This window comes from Perissodus microlepis, chromosome 11, assembly GCF_051167445.1.
Source record: "Perissodus microlepis isolate ML-2025 ecotype Zambia chromosome 11, ASM5116744v1, whole genome shotgun sequence".
Lineage (NCBI taxonomy): Eukaryota > Metazoa > Chordata > Actinopteri > Cichliformes > Cichlidae > Perissodus > Perissodus microlepis.
In genome coordinates this window covers 23,478,434-23,498,455 of record NC_140471.1, presented here as the reverse complement: position 1 = coordinate 23,498,455, position 20,022 = coordinate 23,478,434, and the positions used below count along the sequence as shown (strand labels likewise).

Sequence of the window (20,022 nt, the reverse complement as noted above, 5' to 3'; positions counted from 1 at the left end):
ATTCCCTCCCTTTTTTTTTCTCATTCCCCCTTCATCTTCTTTTCTCTCCTTGTCTTTCGCATCAGTTCTCTTTCGCCAGTTTCAGCCAGATGCCACCCCTCCTCTCATCCCCTTTCTCCTTATGGCTAACTTAGCGAAGGCAAGTGTGTAACATGTGGTTCCAATTAACACATATAATGACACACTCTAGCAGTTAGATTCATCACAAAAAAGCCAGACAAAACAGTAGACAGTCACCGACTAAAGGTGGCAGAGGGTGGAGAAAAAAGGGCCTTTCTCAAAGGAGTTTAACCAGTCTGAGCTAGTTTTTAATACTACCTTTAGAAAGACTGGAGCAGGCATTCCTGTGCATCAGCCAGAACGCCTTTAGATTGTCTGAACAAGACAGTATTGAAGCTGGTATTCATTATCCTTGAGGTGTAACCTACATAGCAGCCAGGAGCTGATAAACAAATAGTGACAGGTACATGAAAATCATTGATTACAGAAATTATCTGGGTGTGAGTCCCCAAGGCAATATTAAACAGGAGCCACTGCATCTAAATTCAATGCAGCATCATCACCCGAGATAAGAAAACAAGAGATGCGGTGACAGGAACATGATAGAAGTCGTCTGTGTCATGTGTTGCGAGGCCGTTTTACGTCACGGTATCTGCTTCTTTTTTTGTAGTCTCCGCGTGTGAGAGAATAAGTAATGAGACGGCGACGACGATGAGAGGCAGTCACATTTGTGAGTGGCCTATGCATCATGCGTGAGATTAGTGTCAGGAATTTCCTCCATCTATGGCTGACCTTGTCTCACATTGCTAGACGGTATCATAGATCACCATGTTGTCACAGACTGTCTGAAAAGGCTGCTGCTAAAATTATTTTCCATTATTGATTAATGTGAAAATATTATCCTCGGTTAATCTTTGCTTTACAAACAAAAAGAAAAAGAAAGCAGTGAGAAATGTGTTATAATATCTTCTTTTGTTCAGCTGAAAACAACAACAGGAATAATTTGTTATGTGAGAGATTTAAAAGCGGCGTCTCATGAACTGGGATTGTGGGTACGACGTCTCTTTAACGGTTAATCGATTTTCAAAATAGTCAATCAATTAACCCTTATAGAAGCACAATGTATAAAGTGTTGTAGGAGAAAAGGAGTATAAAACGGGAATCCTATTGACAGGGAAATGCAGGTAAAGCAGGATAGATACGCCTAGATTAGCTGAGGATTTTAGAGACTTCCACTGACTGACATGCAGTGATGGGCAGATGGAGTGAGAACTGAGACAGAGATTTAAAACAACAGCGTCAGTCAGTCAGCTGCAAACAGGGTTAGAGGGTTCAGGTTCATGTTATAGAAGTGAAGCTGACCCCTGCAGAAACCCCTGTGGGAGTTGACAAACAGAGCTAATACACATGGAAATCCAGAGTGCAGGGATTGGCTGGATTATGTATGTATGATTTCTAATGTCTGGCAACCCCCCCCCCCCCTTTTTTTTTTTTTTTTTGCAGCATCACAACCATGACTGTATATTTCCAAGTGACCATCATTTTCTTTCATCCATTCTGGAGTGCTAATTTTTATTTCACACAGCATCCTCTCCACACCTCTCCCGCACATGACTCCACTGTTCTCTGCCTGCCTTGCTTCTCATCACTCCCTCCATCTGCGCCTTTTTTCCTTCTTTCTGTTCTTCCCTCCATCCATCTGCCCAGCTCTTTTCCCTCTCTCTCTGCTCTTTACCCAGAGAGTTCAAAGTCAACAAAAAAAAAATGACCACAAATAAACCTGTCTCCTCCGCCCTTTTTCCACACACACACAGCTTCTTGCTGTCCAGACTGCTTAGAAACAGCACACATCAAAGTAAAAATAAATGCACAATTTCATAGAAAACCGATGAGAGGAAAGGTTTTGGTATGATGGCGTTATAGATATAGTAGACGGAGGGTGCAGAAGTCATAATGATAATTGTTTTGGTTCATATCGAGGTCTTCTTTGAGCGCTAAGTTTAGTTTAGGGAGCAGTGATGTAGGGCTTTTAGGGAAGGGCCAAAAGGCACATGCTGTGAAGAAACTGTGAAACAGGTTGTGTCACAATACCCATTTTATCTCGATTATCTTCTTTTCACCCTCTTTAGAAAGCAAAACTGTGGCTGAACGTAAAACGTGATTAATTACACAGACTTAATGGAAAGAGGCACAGGTCTAATGAGAGATGCAGAAAGAGCTGTAGATTAAGGAGACAGGTTTTGTTTTTTTTGGGTTTTTTTTACCAGAATAGAGAAGAGTGTAGCAGGCAAGGCGAAAAGGGGATAAAAAAGGCAAAAAAAGGGGGAGAATGTAATCCTTAGTGAACAGAAGAAATAGACGCAGAGATGACTGTGGGCGGATCAATAGTGAGGGATGACAGAGGGAGGAGGTGGAGACTCAGCAGCAGTTTGACTGTGAAGGAAAACCCTCTGCTGCTTTTTTCCTCTCTCCTCAGGATTGTTTCATGTTGGTGTATGAGAATGTTTTTTGAGCGATGAGTGTTGGGGAGGTTGGGGAGAGGGGGATGCAAAGAGGGAGGAGGTGTTGGGTGATTGAGAGGGAGATGGCGAGGGGAGGAGAGGAGCGAGGAAACCGCTGCAGTGCATTGTTAGGCTGAACGCACACGGGAGAGGGAGACAGAGAGAGAATCCCCCATTTTAGCTCAACAATATTACAGCAGTGCAGTGATATCTACAACAATGGCAGACCGACACTCTCAGCACAGCTATTGATCTTAGTGATGGCACGTCACTGCACACATACTCAGTCCAATTGTTGTTTGACCTGTCTTTAAATGACTGCATGTGGTGGATATTCAGATATTTTGTCATCGTCAGACTCTTTAGGTTAAATTATTTGCGTGAAAAGTCAGAACTCCTGCCACTTAAATTAAACATTAAAAATTAAATGTTACAGGTAATAAAATACGTTGATATCCTTATTATTGATAACTATAATAAAAAAAATATGATACATGTTTTGAAATAATTACAGTAATGCATCACATCTTTATTTAGTCCTAATCTTTTCCCCTCAGGCATACTGACTTACTAACCGGATCTCTTCTAAGACACTGCACTGGAGAGAGAGCAGCAGGGAGAGAGAGGGGGTGAGGGAGAGAGAGTGATCGAGCAAGCGCAGGAGGGAGAGAGAAAAAGAGACGGCAGCGGAGAAGCGAGAGAAAAGAAGCCAGAGCTGAGAGAAAGAGAGAGTCGCAGGAGGAAGGAGAAGGAGAATGCGCCGTGTCTGGGTAACACTTTTACGCTTGTGTCCAGGGCCTTTGTGAATACACCATGGGATGCATCGGCTCCAGGAGACTGAGTAAGCTCCACTTCTCTTACTGCGGGCTAGAGGGAGGTTGGGGTGAGGGGTGCAGGGGTGCAGCGGAGATGCTGGAGGATGCGGGTCCATACAGGAGCAAAGGGTTTGTGTAGACTAGGAGCAGTCTTTGTATGTGTTTGTGCACGGGAGCTGCTTGCCTCTGTTTCTGTGCAGTCTCAAGGCAAGCTCTGGACGTGTGGTCACAGAGGCAGTATGCACAGTATACCGCCTAGATGTCAAAAGCAATATGTGTTAAAATGTGCTACTGTGTGTGTGGCTGCATCCCCCACCTCCCTGCTCCCCTTCTTCCCTCCTCCCATCCCATGATTTATGATGCTGTTTGGCAGTATGTATATGTGTGAGTAGGAGGCAGAGGGATGGAGAGGAGAGAGAGAGAGAGGCGGGAGAGGGAAGCGCGGTGAGACTGCTTATTTATAGGGAGACATAGCTTGGAGAAAGAGAGAAGGGATAATGCCATTGTTTGGGACATTTGCACAGTTTATTGTTATTTGCATGAATAATAGGCATAGAGTGGAAGGGGATAACGAGAGAGCAGGAAGAATTTCAGTGCAGGCAGGGAGGAGAAGAGATGGGCGGATGGCGAGGGAGAGAGGGGGAGAGGGGGAGAGGGAGGGGCAAATGCATAGGCGAGGGTGTGTGGCAGTGATGGGAGTTTTCAGGTGAGGATAGTCCTGGATAAACCCGTAGCTGTCGTGTTGACAGCGCCGGCACTGAGACCGAGAGGTGCTGGGGGAAAAAACCAAAAAGCTCGGGTAAACAATCACTTGTTTGCTTAAATGTATTCGGGTATGTTGCAGTGCACGCTTACGCGTCCTAGTGTGTAGCATCAATCACGTGCCGAGGTAAAAATAAACACAGACTTTCTTTGCTGTTAAATATTCATGTCTCACTTAGCACATCCAGCTCTTAAACATATTTATGGCACAGCATGGGTCTGGACACGGTGGTCACTCACTCTTCTAAAACACTCAAGCACAGCCTTTACAGGGCTACCAGAACCCTGTTGCAAACAGGGTCCATGCTGCGCCTTTCCCAGGCCCCTTTTTTTAAAACTAAATGTAAATTCTTCTTAAAAATATCTAGAATATGCAAAAAAGAGTACAAGATGACACAGTTAGGAAGGCAGGTGTGAACTGAATACAGCAGAAACAGCAAATCCAGCAGCTCTGGCTGTTTTTTCTTGACACAGTGTGTAGCAGCAGAAGAGACTGGGATCCTATTTCAACACTCACATCAAGACAGAAGACCCTACAAGCCTCCAGATGTTGGAAATAATGTGACTGAAATAGGCAGAAAGCTTTGAAAAGGTGCCCCATTAATCTAATGGTGAGTCACCTGAATACTGATGCTTGTTTTTATACATGCGATCATGGAAGCTTAGGAATTTAATAAGGCAGCTCTAGTAATTGCAATTATGTTTTCGAGTCAGGGATAAGCGATAAAGATAAGGGAGAATATGTTTTTAGACCAGCAGCCCAGAGCAGTAGAGATTGTAGATCCACTAAAAGGAATATTTCCCTTCAGTTTGCAAGTGTTATCTTAAGCTGTGTGCACTAATGCGTAAACAAACAGTAGTTAAGAGAAGGAAGGCTGGGCATTTTCAAGCAGCTTGTGTGACTCGGTCTGATTTCCTTGTAAGTAACAGAATCAGCAGCAGTGCTGCCTGTCCAAAGGCGGGGTTGTGTTTATCCTGGGTGAGAATGGCTTCAGTGTGTGCTATTGATCGACCAGCTCAACTGCAGTGCACGCTGCCAAACAGAGATCAACAGGAGGAGCAGCAGGCAAAAGGAGTGGATCTGTCTCTGCACGGGAGTAGCCCTGATGTATCTGTCTGCTTTCTATCTCTCCCAGCTCCATTATATCTGGGAGTGCACTCTGTGGCCAGGCTCTGATATCAGTTTGTACTATTGTTCGATTCTTCTCACAAACGATACGGCTGTGCCCAGCCTTTGATATAGTATACTGCATAGTATCCCTCAGGAAATAGTTCTATATTGATTCTGTATTTTTTATATTAGAAATGTGAACCAAAAGCTTTATTTGCCCCTTATTTTACTCTAAAGGTGTCGGGTGTCAGGTTAAACTGAAAGATCTCATCCGAAAGACTCAGTAACTGATGCACGTAGGCAAAAATAAACTACAAATTTTTAAGGCTGTGCAAATATTTTATTTGTTCGCTTGTTATTTTGCCAGGCAAAGGTTTGGCTTATAGCCTTATCGACCTAATTGCATACAAGTACAGTAGGCTCGCTACAGTATATGATAGTGGTTGTTTTGTGTTACTGATTGTTACCGAGTCAAGCGAAGACAGACGTACAGACAGCAGATAAACTGTCTGCATCCATCCATCACCACTTCAGAGGGTAAAAGGCCTTGAGATGCAGCAGATGGGAGATGCGCATTCTTCTTAACCTTGTCAGTGACAAAAGGCACTACATTCTATGACAAAATTAGAGTTTAATTGCATCTTTAAGAGGAACTTCCCGCAGAAAAGCCAGTGTCAGTGTAAAACTGTCACAGCCCCACGATGCCGATCATATTTCTCAATGTAATGCAGATAATCTAATCAGTAATAACTGTGGCAAAAGCTACACTTGAGCTAATTTTCCTGTGTCCACTTACCAGGCAGCACTATACCTGCAACTCCTTGAAGCATTAATCACTATAATTTAGGGCATTGTGTGCTTTGTGACTGTAACTGCTGTAGTTCAGGCTGCTGTGGTGAAATTATAGATATGAATGTGGGACATTGTGATGACTTTCACCTGTTTGTGCAGCCCTTTATCTAGACTCGTCACTACCAGTTAGCTGACACACTATTTGCTGATTCAATAAGCAGTAAGAGCCAGTTCTAGTATGAGTGTGAGTGAGCGTTTGTGGTTGTTTACTTGCTTAAGGCTGGGCATCGATTCACAACGCTTTTCTGGGCCTGAGGTGACTGAAATGCGTTTGTAAGAAAGAGTATTGCATGTGTAAAAGGATGTTTTGTTTATGATTTGTTCTTTCATTTTATTTTATTTTTTTATCAACATCCTATTAAATAAAACTAATTAATTGTAGAAAATCATGTTTACATTTAGTAACATATTATTAAAAAAGTAGAATGTTGGCATTCAGCCCATTCAGTTTTCAGAAGTTTTGGTGTCTTTGTGCCTCCATGGTACTGCATGTGTTTGTGTATGGACCCCCAGTTTACCTGCGTCTTGTGGTGTAGCGGTCTTACTGAATTTTTTATGTTTTGTGTGGGTGTGAAAGCGCCATGTGCACCAATGTTACTTCAGCGCTTTCTTCCATTGCTCTGTTTCTGCTGCGTTACAGCGAGGGATTCCCTGCCATTAAATTTAAAACCGAACACCCCCGCTACACCATGCCTTTACACACACACACACACACACACACACACACACACACACACACACACACACACACACACACACACAAACACACAACAACTGACACCATGTCCCGGATTTGCCAGTTAGCAGTCTGCCTGTAAACTAGCAAATCTGGCAGAGGTAGAGTCTGATTGATTGGCTTCTGTTCAGGATAGAAAAGCCTTGCGCTCAGGAGCATATTCAAGGTGAATGACTCAGTGATGTAGTACTCAGAGACTCCTGGTGAGACCTGATGACCATTGTGTGTGTGCGATGGTATGTGTGCTCAAAGAGTATTCTTATGTTCAAGGATTCTAATGTAACAGATATAACACAGGGTCTTAACCTGAAGGTGTATGTGTGTGTGTGTGTGAGCGCCTCTTTGTCACTTCTCTGATGTGCGCTATTATAATTTTCCTTGTTACCAATACCAGGTTACAAACCTGGATGATTATAGGTAGAACATTGTATATTGTATATGTGCATGCAAATGTGAGCTTGTGTGTATGTGGCAGATCAGAAATAAGAGGCCTGTGTGTGGGCACATGATGGCAGGCGATTCTATAAACAATGTGACTCAGCCGCAGAGTGAGTTATGAAATTGAAATATAATGCTGTGAAGGAGAAAATTCATCTCTACAGTTTGATCTCTGAGTGTGTGTGTGTGCTGTGTGTGAGAAAGAATGAATATATGTGCGTTTGTGGATGCGCTCGGCATTAGTGTGCGACCGGCACAGATTGTCTCTGTGTTATCTGCAGCTACTAACCACTTCAGTGCTGATAAAAAAGGCCATGTTCTCACAGATGGGAAGTCTCCTTTGAATATCAAAGAGCAAGGAAAACAAAGATTTCCTGCATGCAAAGTACACGAGCTGCCTCATACTTTAATGATTTCTTCTCTTTCTACAGGTTTCCATCCATTTATCTAAACAGAACTGGATAACAGCATTTCCTCCTTTTCAGGTCTAAATGTTCATTATATATTTAACAGGCTATTAGGGTGTTTATTAGAGTCACAATGATGGGCTTCAGGTATATCTGCCAAAGGCTTTTAGTTACCACACTGCACAGGTGACTGCTGGAAGTTATTCACCCCGTATCAGTGATGGAGACCTGCTCGGGATAGCAGCCACATTCGTGCAGAGACAGATTAATGAAGCGTGTCAGGAAGAGGGCACAAACCTTAGAAATGCCATTTCACCAGGTTAATGGTCGTCTCGTGCTGTGTTATAGTGTCAGTATGTGTATATCAGGGTGTCTGCATGTGACTGGATCATGTCCTGAGACACAGTTAGCTCAGTTTTCTGCCATCTCTCCCAGCCATCTGGGCTCTGGTCCTCAGCTGTGTTCTTGCTGAACTCTGACGCTCAATAACCCAGCATCTGCACATATCACTGCAAGAGGGCTGCCATCCAAGCCAGTACCCCATCGTGGCAACCAGCCTTACTGCAGCTGTCACGGTAAACAAGCACCAAACCCCCTGGATCCTCGCTGTTATTGCTGCAGGGCACTGGGTGTAAAAAAGACAGATGACGCTCAAACGATTCCCACTTCAGCAGGAGCCGTCAACCCACTACAGCCAGAGCTGGAGTTGACAGTGCGGCCGCTGCAGATCTTTAGTTGTTCGTTACGCACAGTCGCGTTACTCCCTTTTTATTCCCTCCCTCTTCAGTCTCTCTGCCCTTCCTCCCTTACAGCTACTTGCTCCTTTTCCTCGGCTGAGCTAAGCTGGGGGTATCCAGAGCGCTGCACTGCTGTGTGTGCGGTGGAGGAGGGTGAGTGCCAGGGGAAGAAAAGCTGGCTCAGAGCTCTGGTCATGTGCTCTGTTGTTGTTGCTGTTTCCTCGAGGAGGGATCCGTCCTGCAGAATAACACATTCGCTCACTGTGCCGCTGAGAGCCCAACAGCATCACCTACTCGAGTGCAGAGATACAGTGTATGCCATGATAAAAAGAAACTACTGAGATGCTGGATAATGACTACTGACCCATCATATATAGAGATTTTCTGTGAACTACGAATAACTGACTAAAAATAGCATGATTCAGACACAAACTCTCATGCCTCACTTCACAAAATCTTCTTTGATGTAATCGCAAAGTAAATATACTGTGCATACAACTATAGCTGTATACACAGTTAATGTAATGTTTCTGGTCCATTGCTGTGTAAAGGCTGGAGGTCTTCCCAGTGGTAGGTTGTACCTACTCTTTTGCCATATTGTGATTCATGCGTGGGGAGAGTGACTGCTAATCTGCTAATTGGCCAAATGAGGCTGAGGGATGCAAGGGAGAGAGACTGTAAAAGCTAAAGTGAGGGAGAGTGGGAGTGGCATGGTGTGAGTCACTGTGCAGTGTACTATACACTAGGTTGCTGGAGGCTAGACTCAAGTGAATGTGCATGTATGTTTATGTAGTTTGTGTTTGCTGGGCAGATTTTTAACCCAGATGGGGAAGAAATCTGGGACACTCTCTCCCACCCAGGCAGAAAATGAGACATCTCCCCAGCTACCTGATATCAGCCAATAAATAACCCCATCACACCTCAATCCTCAGTGCTAACAATCACACATGCATGATTAATCCTTCCGAGGTCACACAGAGTTCATTTCTAATCGTTAATTTATCGCTTGAATATTGATGCGTCCGTCCACTCATTGGATACAAAGTGGTCTCTTTATTTCTGCAGTTTGTGGCGGAACCATCAGCTAATCTACGATAATGTTTCTGCCATATTCCACGAGTCAATTGAAAGAAAAATGTGCATTATTATGTATGCTGTTAGTTCCATTTAAACATAATCAGAAGATTTAGATACTGTGATCATCAGTGGAAATGTTTTATGTGGCTCACATGTGTCACTAGGAAAGGGTTCATCCCTGTGTCTGACATTCATCCACAGTTTAAGTCATATTAGCTCATCAGTTCTAGTCATTATGGCAGGATTCAACTTCCTGTCTTTGGAGCCGAGTGACCAAACTGAAATTTTACACAAAGTATTATCAAAGTAAAATTATAGTCAGATCCATAACTGTATGATTACAATCGCACAGTGAAGACAGCAGAAAAATAAATAGCCTATTTAGTATTTGATTATTGTCTGTAAACATCTGCATATGTACAATCATGTAGCGTTTACAGAGTCTGTAGTTTGGTCAATAGCAAACACGCTGCATGATAATCATGTTTGAGCACGCTTTTCTTGCATGCAGGTAAACAGTCAGTGTGGAGAACAAAAAAGAAATCGCACTTGCCAAAATGTATTCTCTGTGTTTTTCTGCACTTGTAAACACTGACAGGCAGGAGGAAATAGAAATCGTGGCGTGGATCACCACTGGTTACACATCAAGCCAGCAGTCTAACTTATGCGTTGCCATATTGGTATTTGTTTGACTCTTCATTTAAACATTGTTAAGTTTAAAAGAATGTTTATTTAATCACCATGTCCAGGCTGAGATACAACTGTTAACAAACTCCTTGTAATTTTACCTTCAGACCTAAACTACAGGCATCACTTTCAATGTCCCTTAGGTGAATTTAATCCAGTAATATCTATCCAAGCAGCTATTTATACATACAGTAGCGTCACACATCTCCTGTGCAGATGTCCTGAGGTATTAAGAGAAACAAAAGAAAAAAAAACTTTGGATGGTTGAGGAAAACTGGGTCGAAGAAAACAGGATGATAAACCACAGTCTCTCCTGGAAGAAACACTTTAAATATATTAAAACCTACAGACTTATGATATATGCCAATACTTTACCCAAAATTCCCACTGAAATGAGTGTGATTCCTGTGTCCAAAGAAATATGCACATCCCTTCCTGCTGAGTAAAGAGGGCCAATTTCTGGAATGAAGCCTGTCCCTTGTCCACTGCCCTTGCAGTGATTTGATGTGACTGGATGGAGTTCAGAGGGAAGGGTAATATCTGAGAGCCCAACAGAGACAGACCAGAGCTGATGTTTCTGAATCACTGGGTCAGTGGGTCACAGACATCACTGGACATCTAGAGAGCCAACAACTCTCTGTGTTTTTTTTTTCAGAGCTCCCGAGGAATCGCTCATGATTGCCAAATGCAGCTGTTGAGAACCGCGATTGGCTCAGCAACACACAAACACGCAAACTCAGACACATACGCAGACTCACAGTGTGCTGATACAGGAGTAAGCCCCTCTGAGAGTTGTACACACAGAGCACAGACCCTCTGATACAGAGGAGCACCTAGAGACTGAGGCCGTGTTTAAACTCCATTACCGCCAACGACTCTCTAATTAAACCAATGTTTTAATTAGGATTTGGACAGCCAGGAACGAGGAGGGATAATAACGTTCATTTATCCAACAGAGAGGGTGTATTTCACACAAGTCACACCTACAATATGCAGGGTGGACAGCTTTGTATTTGATCTGCCATTTTAAGCAGTACATTGCTAAGTGTGATGCAGGCGTCAATATTTATTGGTTTTATAGGGACACAATAGAAGCAAAGTAGTCTATTAGAAGTCTGCGATATGAAATCTTACTTATGTAAATGTTCAAAAGTTTACTTAACAAGATGCAGTTAAAGTATGTTAGAGACTGCATGACCACAAATAGATTAATCAGCTTTCAAATGTCATTTTTCTGTACAGTTAACTACAAGTTAAGATTGCAGATTGATGCAGTGGTGTTGTTTCCTCTCTAGTATACTTCAGAATTTGACCAAAATACAATCACTGATTAAATTTCCTCTGTTGCTCTCCAGCACTGGTCTGCATTCTAGTGATTTGAAAGTAAAACCTGCAGGGGGCTGATAGAAGCTCTCAGCTAAACAAGGAGGTAATGGTCTTGATTGAGGCATAGTAGACTGACCAGGTCTGAAATGCAGAATAACAAAATTTTAATGACAGCTTAAAGGGTTCAGCCAAGAGTCAAACTTGGGAGAAAAATCTTTTATTTACTCCAGTCTGCTTCACCATGAACACTTAAAGGCTTCAACAAAAGGAGGAATATGTTGGTTTGTTGAATGTGTTGCCATGAATGCCGAATGAAGGTAATTACATTTTAAGGTCGTTGTGTAGTAACTCTTGTTGTGGCCACTAAGTGAGCTGCAGTCAGCATCCTGTTACTTGCACTAATGCCAGGTATGTAGGCCTGGGCTAACATACTAGGAAAAGCAGTGATAATGCATAACAATGAACAGAACAGACTGAAGTCATGTTGATAAGTTACTAAAGGTACATTGTTACTGTAGTCCGACTGTATATGTAAGACAAGAAGCACTCAGCTGGAAAACTTCACCATTGCAGCTCACTCTCTCGGCAGTATTTACTTTTAAAGGAATTGTAACGTGTTTTTTATATATTAATTTTGTTTTCTTTATCTTTTTAAACATACTTTAAGAAGTTTGCAGTGCAATAAAACTCACATGAGGATTGCATGACAGATATTTACTTTTATAACGCAAACATTATGCAGGAGTAGTTGATGGGTAATAGTAGTAGAAGTAGGCAGCTCTTTCTCCTGATGATCTCTTTAAAGATGTAACACATTTTGGGGTCAGCTTTTAAGAAAGGCAGCTGTGAAATGTAAAAGTGAGGTCACAGGTCAAATATGACATGATATTTACATGCAAACTATAAAGTTATATTTAGAATCCACATGTACCTGTATCACTTCCTAAATGCTGTCAATACTAACAAAGGCGGTAGAATTTTAAACATAGTTTTAAAAATGTTTGACCTTATTTGACCTTGAAGAAGAGGTCAGAGGTCCAAAGCAAGTGATATGACTACATGCCAGTAAGAAACAGTTTTAAATAACTCTATAGAGCATTGTTATCACTTTGACCTTCGGCGCAATCTATTGACCTTGAGGGAGAGGTCAGAGGTTAAATGTGATATGATAGTTCAAATCTTTATATGGTATTTTCTATATGTTTGCAACACACACCACACTTTTAAGAACCATGGTTTCTCAGTTATGACGCTTTTTGTTTATTTATGACCAACAAATCATTAAGTTGACCTTGAACACCTCAATGGATGTAAACCAAATTTTTATGGATCGTTAACATGACCTCTCTCTGCACCCCTACAAAGTTTAATCAGGATTAGTTCAAAGCTCTTTGAGATATCGTGTTTACAGCCTTAATGACACAGAGGTAAGTATATGCTGTGGCTGAGCAGTATTTTTCTCAGCCATACTAACTTCCGGTAATAAAGGTGAAGAGCCACCTTCACCTTTATTGTACAGGCTTGGGTACAAAAATCAAGAACTTTCTGTTTCTCTTCGTATCATTAATGGGGCTAATATTTACTATATATATTTCCTTTTTTAGTGCACTATTTGTCTTATGCGTGAATATTCATGTGGATTGAAAATGTTACAAACCGTGATTCACCCCAATGAGAACAGCTGGCTTGGTCACATCTCTTTGCAAGATTTCAATGTTATGGTGTCCGACACAGCACAGAGATGTCCAAGGCGTCCTTCATTAAGGACTAACGCCTTAATGAGGTTAGTTAGCCTACATAAGTGGAGCGCTCCCTGTTAGATTCAAGTGAAATGGCAGCACGGACTCACAGATATGCTGTTATTCTCCTTGATATTTATTAATACCCGTCCTTTAATTAATTAATACATCACCAAACATAAAGAAAGTACAGAATATGTAAAAAAATATATATACGTATTTATAAATATATTCCTAAAACAATTGTCAATTCAATTTCTTGGTTACAAACAGCCATTAAACCCTCTGTTTATATCATTTTTTATATATAAATTATTGACTCTCCTCACTGGTGTAATTAAAGATTATTTAGACTGCCACTCATCAGTGCTGCATCACTAACATCGTGTAGTTATGTCTGACTGTGAGAGGCGATTGGTTGACTAACATAAATGGTTTTATAAAACTGTTATACATATGTTATAAAACATTGCCATCTGTTTGTCTTTGTAAAAGTGGAATTGTGTGTTTGTTTTTTGTGTGGTGTGTATTGGAATCCGCTGTGCAGTGAGCCTCTATTTGTTGACATTAGCAGATTGTATTTCTAAGGTGATTCTCACCAGTTTTACGCACTGCTGGTGTTGAGGAGCAGAAAAGGATGAGACTTAAAGGTGATTGGATTTTCCTGGAAAATCTATCCAGATTCATTGAGATTGAAAAGGCTGAGAGGAATTCAGGGAAATGTCCAGATTTTTATGTGACATTAAATCTGAGAAATCTGTTCACACATTTGCCAATAAGTGCTTAGTGGATAAAGATTGCTGGGTATTTTTAGGTACAAAGCCTTTATTTGATTTATAAAGTATACATGCATTTTTTTAAATTGGGGGCATTGGGGTGATGCCGAAAATAGTAAACTTATTCATTTATTTGTTTTAGGCAATAATTCAGAACTGACAGCCTTTCCCAATAGCACTCAACCTTTCTAAGAATACTGATAATGGATGCTGATAAATGGGTTGTATCGAGTCCCTCATGATGACACACGTCATGGGTGTTTACTGTTTTTCTTATATATATTTGCTGTATGTATTTATTATAATTCAGGTGTGACACTTGTGGTTTCATCTGAGTTATTGGTTTTCTTTTGGAGGTGGGTCTTACTACTATTTTTATAAATAAAGTGTAAAAATGATTTGAAAATGATTTTGTGGAAGCAGTTTTGTCACTGAATGTAATTAAGAATAAATCTTAATGTTTCTTTCTCTTCTCCCCCCTCTTCCCTCTCTGTGTGCCTCTCTGTCTCTCTTGTTCAACACGTTCTCAGCGTCAGATGGCGTGCCAGTCCAAAAGGATGGGGAACAAGTAAGTCTTCAGTGATTCCTCCTGCTCATCCGTGTTGTTGACTTCCTCTGACAGTGAACTGTTTTCCACTCCACCTGAGGAACCAACATGGCCACACGATGAGCTATAACACCAGTGCTTATGCTAGTAGATTAGCGAAGTAGATCACGCCATGGCAATGTCAGTCGCTCCCGCTACACTTCCCTCGCCAAGATGGGGTGGTGTGGCTGGATGACTGAATAATCGCTGGTTTGGTTGGCTTATTGCTGTTGCTAGGATGTCTGAAGCTTGTTATAGCTGTCTGACAGAGTCACTCCTCAGTGCTGGTTCAAAGCAGAACGGCAGAGGCATCACTCCTCTCTTTCTCCAACTTCCTACACATCATTATCACTGTACATTTTCCTCTCCTCTCCTCTCCCGCTGCATTACTGATCTTGTGCTCTAAAACTGATGCCTCTGAGAAAGGACACAGGAGCAGGATCCATTTTGGACTAAAGTGTAGAGACCTTCACTTTTCCACCAAATGCACTGTGGACTGATTGCATCATTTATTTATGCGTCGTGCCCCAGAATGCCCCCGTGGTTCTGCAGAGAGGGGAAAAAAGACAGTCACACACACACACAAACACTTTCTATACATATATATCAGTGTTGTCAGGGCTATTGGAAAAGAACATAGGGAAAGCTGCTCCAGGCAGCCCAGCTCTCTCCTCACACCCACTCCTGTGAATGGAGAGCGAGACAGGGACGACCAAAGAGCGAGTGATGGAGGAAGTGGGAGCAAAGAATAGAATTACATGAGGGAAGGAAGAGGCAGACATTGATTAACATAAAGCATCTAGATGTACCTGAAGGAGATTATAAACACTCCCCTCTCATCACACTCTCATTATTATATTATCTTAACCTAGAATTGAATTACATAATCTTTACATTTTACTCTATTGACCACTGAAGATAATTAACAAAGTTTTGCAGTTTTTCGATAAAGTGCTTGCCGTGTAGAGAATAAAGCACTAAAACGTGACTAGCAGAGCAGTCAGTAAGACTAACAAAGAACTGTGTTTCCATTGAACTTTAATTCATTTCTATAATTATTTAACATTACACTGTTATTTTTAATGTAGCTAAAAATTCTAATTCTAATTTATTTACTTCGAGTTGAGCATATTTTACATTGTATTATTACTTTTTTTTTTTTTAATTTGATGTGGTGCAGTATGTGAAAATAGATGCTGAGAATACAATGAGGAGACATTACTATAAGCTAAATATATAGTATAGTGTTTTCTCTGGGACCTATACCTGCAATTACAAAAACATGCAAAAATGTACTAAATTTCCATGAAAGTCACTTTAATTTTTTTTATTACTGAAAGAATAACAAGCATATTATGTTTGGAAGTGGATGGAGTTTTCTTCACATCACAAAACTGGTGCTGCACCTTTACCTCATGTAATTAGTAAGCCTGCATGGGTGCAGACTCAGTATTGAGGGAAGTCTTTATTCTACTTTTACTTAAGGATAGTTGGTTTGGAACAGGACTAAATGTGGCAGATCCTTTGCATGAATTTGCAAACAGCATGACGTGTAAGGGCCGGACTGGAATGACTTTCCCGAGTTTTAATTCCTGATTAAATGGAGGTTTAAAAGAAACACAAAGCTACAGGCAGCAGGTAGTTAAATAAAAACAACTAGTCTAAAACTGAAAATTCCACCTATCAGCACCATATGTTGTTTGTTTAATCTGCATAAATGTGCAAAAAAAAAGGGCCACAGCTGTTTTTCTAATTACAGGCTATTTCTTCTCAGGTGGCACTCTGTTGAGTCTGCAGATTGACCAGAAAAAATAAGCTAATGACACAAATCTAGGAAAAGAGGGATTTGAAGACTAATTAAGCATTTAAATGTTAATTAGTGAGTTTAAGATGTGCTTTTAGGGAGACTTTGTGCCAGGCTACATGTTCCCAGGTTTATGCAAACTAGCTGATGTATGTAAAGGCATCACTGACCAGTAAGTGAAGGATCTTCAGACTTGTGCCACCAGTGCAGCTTGCATTGCATTTATCCAGAAGAAAGTAGATCTGGAGCTTTCTGACAGTCTTGACTGTCTGTCTGCCGCTTGTGTACATCAACAGTAAAGGGGACAAAATATCAGCTCAGCCAGTAGCACACCAGTGTTCCCAGTGCAGTTAGTATCAGTCCAGCTGATAGAGAGAGTGCTTATCTGCTTTGTTCTCAGCGTCTGCCTTCGCACACATAAACACATAATGTCCCCTTCCTCCTGAAAGCCTCAGTCCCCTGTCTGTGTGCAGGATCAGATACAGTTCAACACACTATTGATATCTCGCTCTCGCAAACACACACAGTTTTCTGCTGGCTTTCAATGTTTCTGGCAGCACATGTAACCGAAGAGGAAATTCATTCATCCGTAGCGTATTCAGTTTGCTTTACACAACTAAGCAAATATAAACTGATCCCTGTTTAATCCCCTCCCTTCTCCCTGTCATTCTGGCTCTTCACTTTCCTTGTTCCTGGAAAATCCTGTGTGTCTGCCTCTTATTTTCCTCTCCCTTCTCCTAATTTCTTCCTCCGCATGCTTGATGTGCAATCAACCCCTCTGTCCTCCCCCCACTCCCCCACTCCCCCACCCCCGATGCATGTCAATGTCCTCTCTGTCCTGTCACTCTCTTACTCTTTCCTGCTCCTCCTTTCCCCATCCCTCTCTCCTCCTATTTCTCTTCCTCAGCATGGACGTTCAGAATTTTCATGGGAAGGAATCAATGTAAGTGTTGTGGCATCATTCCTTCATCTACTACTTTTCTCTCCCTATCTATTTGTTGCTTTTGCGCGTTTTGATTTATGACACCCCCACCTCCTGAGCCGTATAGTCCGTCTTGCGGTTTATTATACTGGTGTGAGCACAATCAGAAACCCTAGATTTATATGATATTTATTTTGTAGAATAGCTCTTGAATCAAATTTTGGGAAATGCAAATTCTGTCTCTTGTATTAACCCAACACTTCCATCACTTGTCGTCTCCACTCACCCCTCTGACACACACACTGTCATGTCACACTGTCTCTGTGTGGCCTCTCACACCATCCATGCTGTCCTTTTCTCCACACTTTCCTCCTCCATTCCTCTCTCTTCTCTCCTTCTAGCTGTCTATGGAAGACACCACATCAATCCTGCCCCGGCTCAAGAGGAACTCAAACGCCTATGGCATCGGGGCTCTGGCTAAGTCTTCTCTGTCAGGTGTGTCAGGTGTGTGTCTGTGCTGTAACTGGTAAACGACCCCATGCTGGCTCTGTCCTCAGACGGGCCCTGGAGTCAGCATGGTACCCTAAATGGGTTCCCCTGTATCACTTCCTCTCCACGCTGTGATATCAGTCGTCAATGACTCCTCGTGAGTCATTGACGGAACAAATTCAGCTTCAAAAACAACACACACATACACACACACACAAACACAGCTTGTTGCTCTAAGGAAAGGTGAGTGGGAAGTGTAGTTTTTTATGTTAAGTGGTTGTGAAATTGTGGTGTTCTGAGCAAGTATTAGTATGGATGTTTTGACTGTGCAAAGTGCCGTGTCGAACAGAGTTAGTGTAGCGAAGTGCTTTCTTTTAGTGCAGCGTTTTTTGGTTTCATCCAGCTGTTTTGTGTAGTGCAGTTTATTTGAGTGCAGTGAATTGTACTGCAGTACAGTGTAATGAAGTCCAGCTGCTATACCGTGTGCTGTGGTACGGATTTGTCCTATAATTTATTCATGAATCCCATCTTCATGTGCTACCATCAGAGAGAATCAGGCAGCCAGGGATTTACAGTACATGTCATCATATGTTAGTCGCGTGGAAATATGGAGCAGAGCTGTTAAAGAGATATGAGTTTGCAGTGGCATGGCACCAGGAAATTAAATGTATGTTCAGCAGCTTTGAGTTTTCCGAAGCGCAATAAAGAGAAAAAGAGGAGTTTTTTGTTTACCCGGCGCAGCTTAGCAGAGGTGTGAAGAAGCTATCATGTCAACAAGCCAACCTCTCATTATTCATACCACACAGCCACCTCACCCCAATTAACCTGCTCCATCCCATGATGCACCTTTGTCAGACAAGACACGTCTCCTGCCATCTCCCCTCCATGTGATGTTAACAGTCTCACTAAACACGCGAATGTCACCTCCACAACCCTTTTTCATTTCTCTGAGCTTATAATGGGTGTTCATGAAAACCCTCTTTTAACTACAGACTTTTGAATAGTTGGATTTGGCTGATAATGTTTTCCTTACAAACAGTTATTAATTTAAGATATTCAATATTTTAATAAAATGAGCAGTCTCAAACATTCCAGAGGCGTTTGGGTATTTTGTTTACTTCTTAAAGGCGGGCCTATTGTGGTTATCCTTGTTTATTTCTCTAAAGATAAATGTATAGATTGATATTCACTAGCAAGGACTAAAGCCCCAGATGCGAATGAAAATGTTTGTTAATAGTGAAGCAACGAGCTATGCCACAGACTCGCTGAGGCGGTGGCTCCCCTGATACCTTTGAGAGAGGCTTACAAGCAGAGAAAAATTGATGATGGGCCAAATAGGCACTTATAGAAATACGGCTGGAAAAGGAACTGTTGTGGGTGTGGTCCTGCTCCTGAACTTTAGATAAATAGTCTTGAATAGGCTTATATACTGGTACAGTTCTGGATGCTAATATTAAATATGGTTAAAGTTTTAAATAATGAGGTCAGCGTGTGTGAAAGTAATCCCAGCAGGCCAAAAGCTCAGGCTTCACATTGCTCTAATCGCTCACTTTCAGACCACTTCAGACACGTCAGTGAATGCGGATATCCTTAATGTGGTTATCTCAGGCACACAGCTCTGGCTGTGAGCACATGAGCTCCACCACCTGCTGTTCAAACCTTTTGTTTGCAAAGGGCAGCCAATCAAAAGAAAGCTGGCTCACAGGTAAGGTGGATTTCAGGGGAGACAAAGTAAAACTGTATGTGATGAACAGAGAGGCTAAACCAAGGCACAGTGTAAGATGAGAGAGTTTTATTTTGATCCCGAGTCATTTAAAGCCACTCCAGTGAAGTCCAAGAATTAAAACGTGAGTTAATAATGAGCCTAATAGGTCCTCTTTAACATCAAAACAAATATATATAATACATCAGGCGCTTTTATTGCAAATGATCCTTAAAAATGGGAATGGTATGCTATACTCAAACTCGTTCTGGTTAATCATGTGAGGTAAACCCAATTTCAAACTCAACAACTCCAACACTGAAAGGTTTATTATTTATATGACAGTTGCTTAATCAATTTATCAGTCGAACCGTGCCGGATATCCATATTCCCATGAGCCATCACATCATAGCGTCATACCCTCCTCCACCCAAAACCAATGCACACTTGATAATAACGAATCTATCTTATGTCTCTTCCTTCCTCTTCTTTTGTTTTTTCCCCCATTTGTTCCCCATCTGCCGGTTCATTCTCTACTCCTTCCCTCAACTCGTC

The 20,022-nt window shown here is 41.7% G+C and overlaps 1 protein-coding gene across 5 annotated transcripts in view; it reads left to right on the top strand.

The window, feature by feature from the left end:
* Window positions 1-3,107: 3,107 nt before the first annotated feature.
* The window catches only part of fam131bb (family with sequence similarity 131 member Bb), a 28,756-nt gene continuing 11,841 nt past the window's right edge, over window positions 3,108-20,022 (top strand). The window contains exons 1-4 of one of the 5 annotated variants that reach the window (XM_084943379.1): window positions 3,108-3,342; window positions 14,495-14,532; window positions 17,262-17,297; window positions 17,678-17,771. In XM_084943379.1, the coding sequence (XP_084799505.1) occupies window positions 3,315-3,342; window positions 14,495-14,532; window positions 17,262-17,297; window positions 17,678-17,771 (196 nt within the window). In that variant the 5' untranslated portion in view covers window positions 3,108-3,314. Of the gene's footprint in view, window positions 3,343-14,494; window positions 14,533-17,261; window positions 17,298-17,677; window positions 17,781-20,022 lie in introns of all 5 variants that reach the window. The other 4 variants (XM_084943378.1, XM_084943381.1, XM_084943380.1 and 1 more) reach the window with 4 other exon arrangements.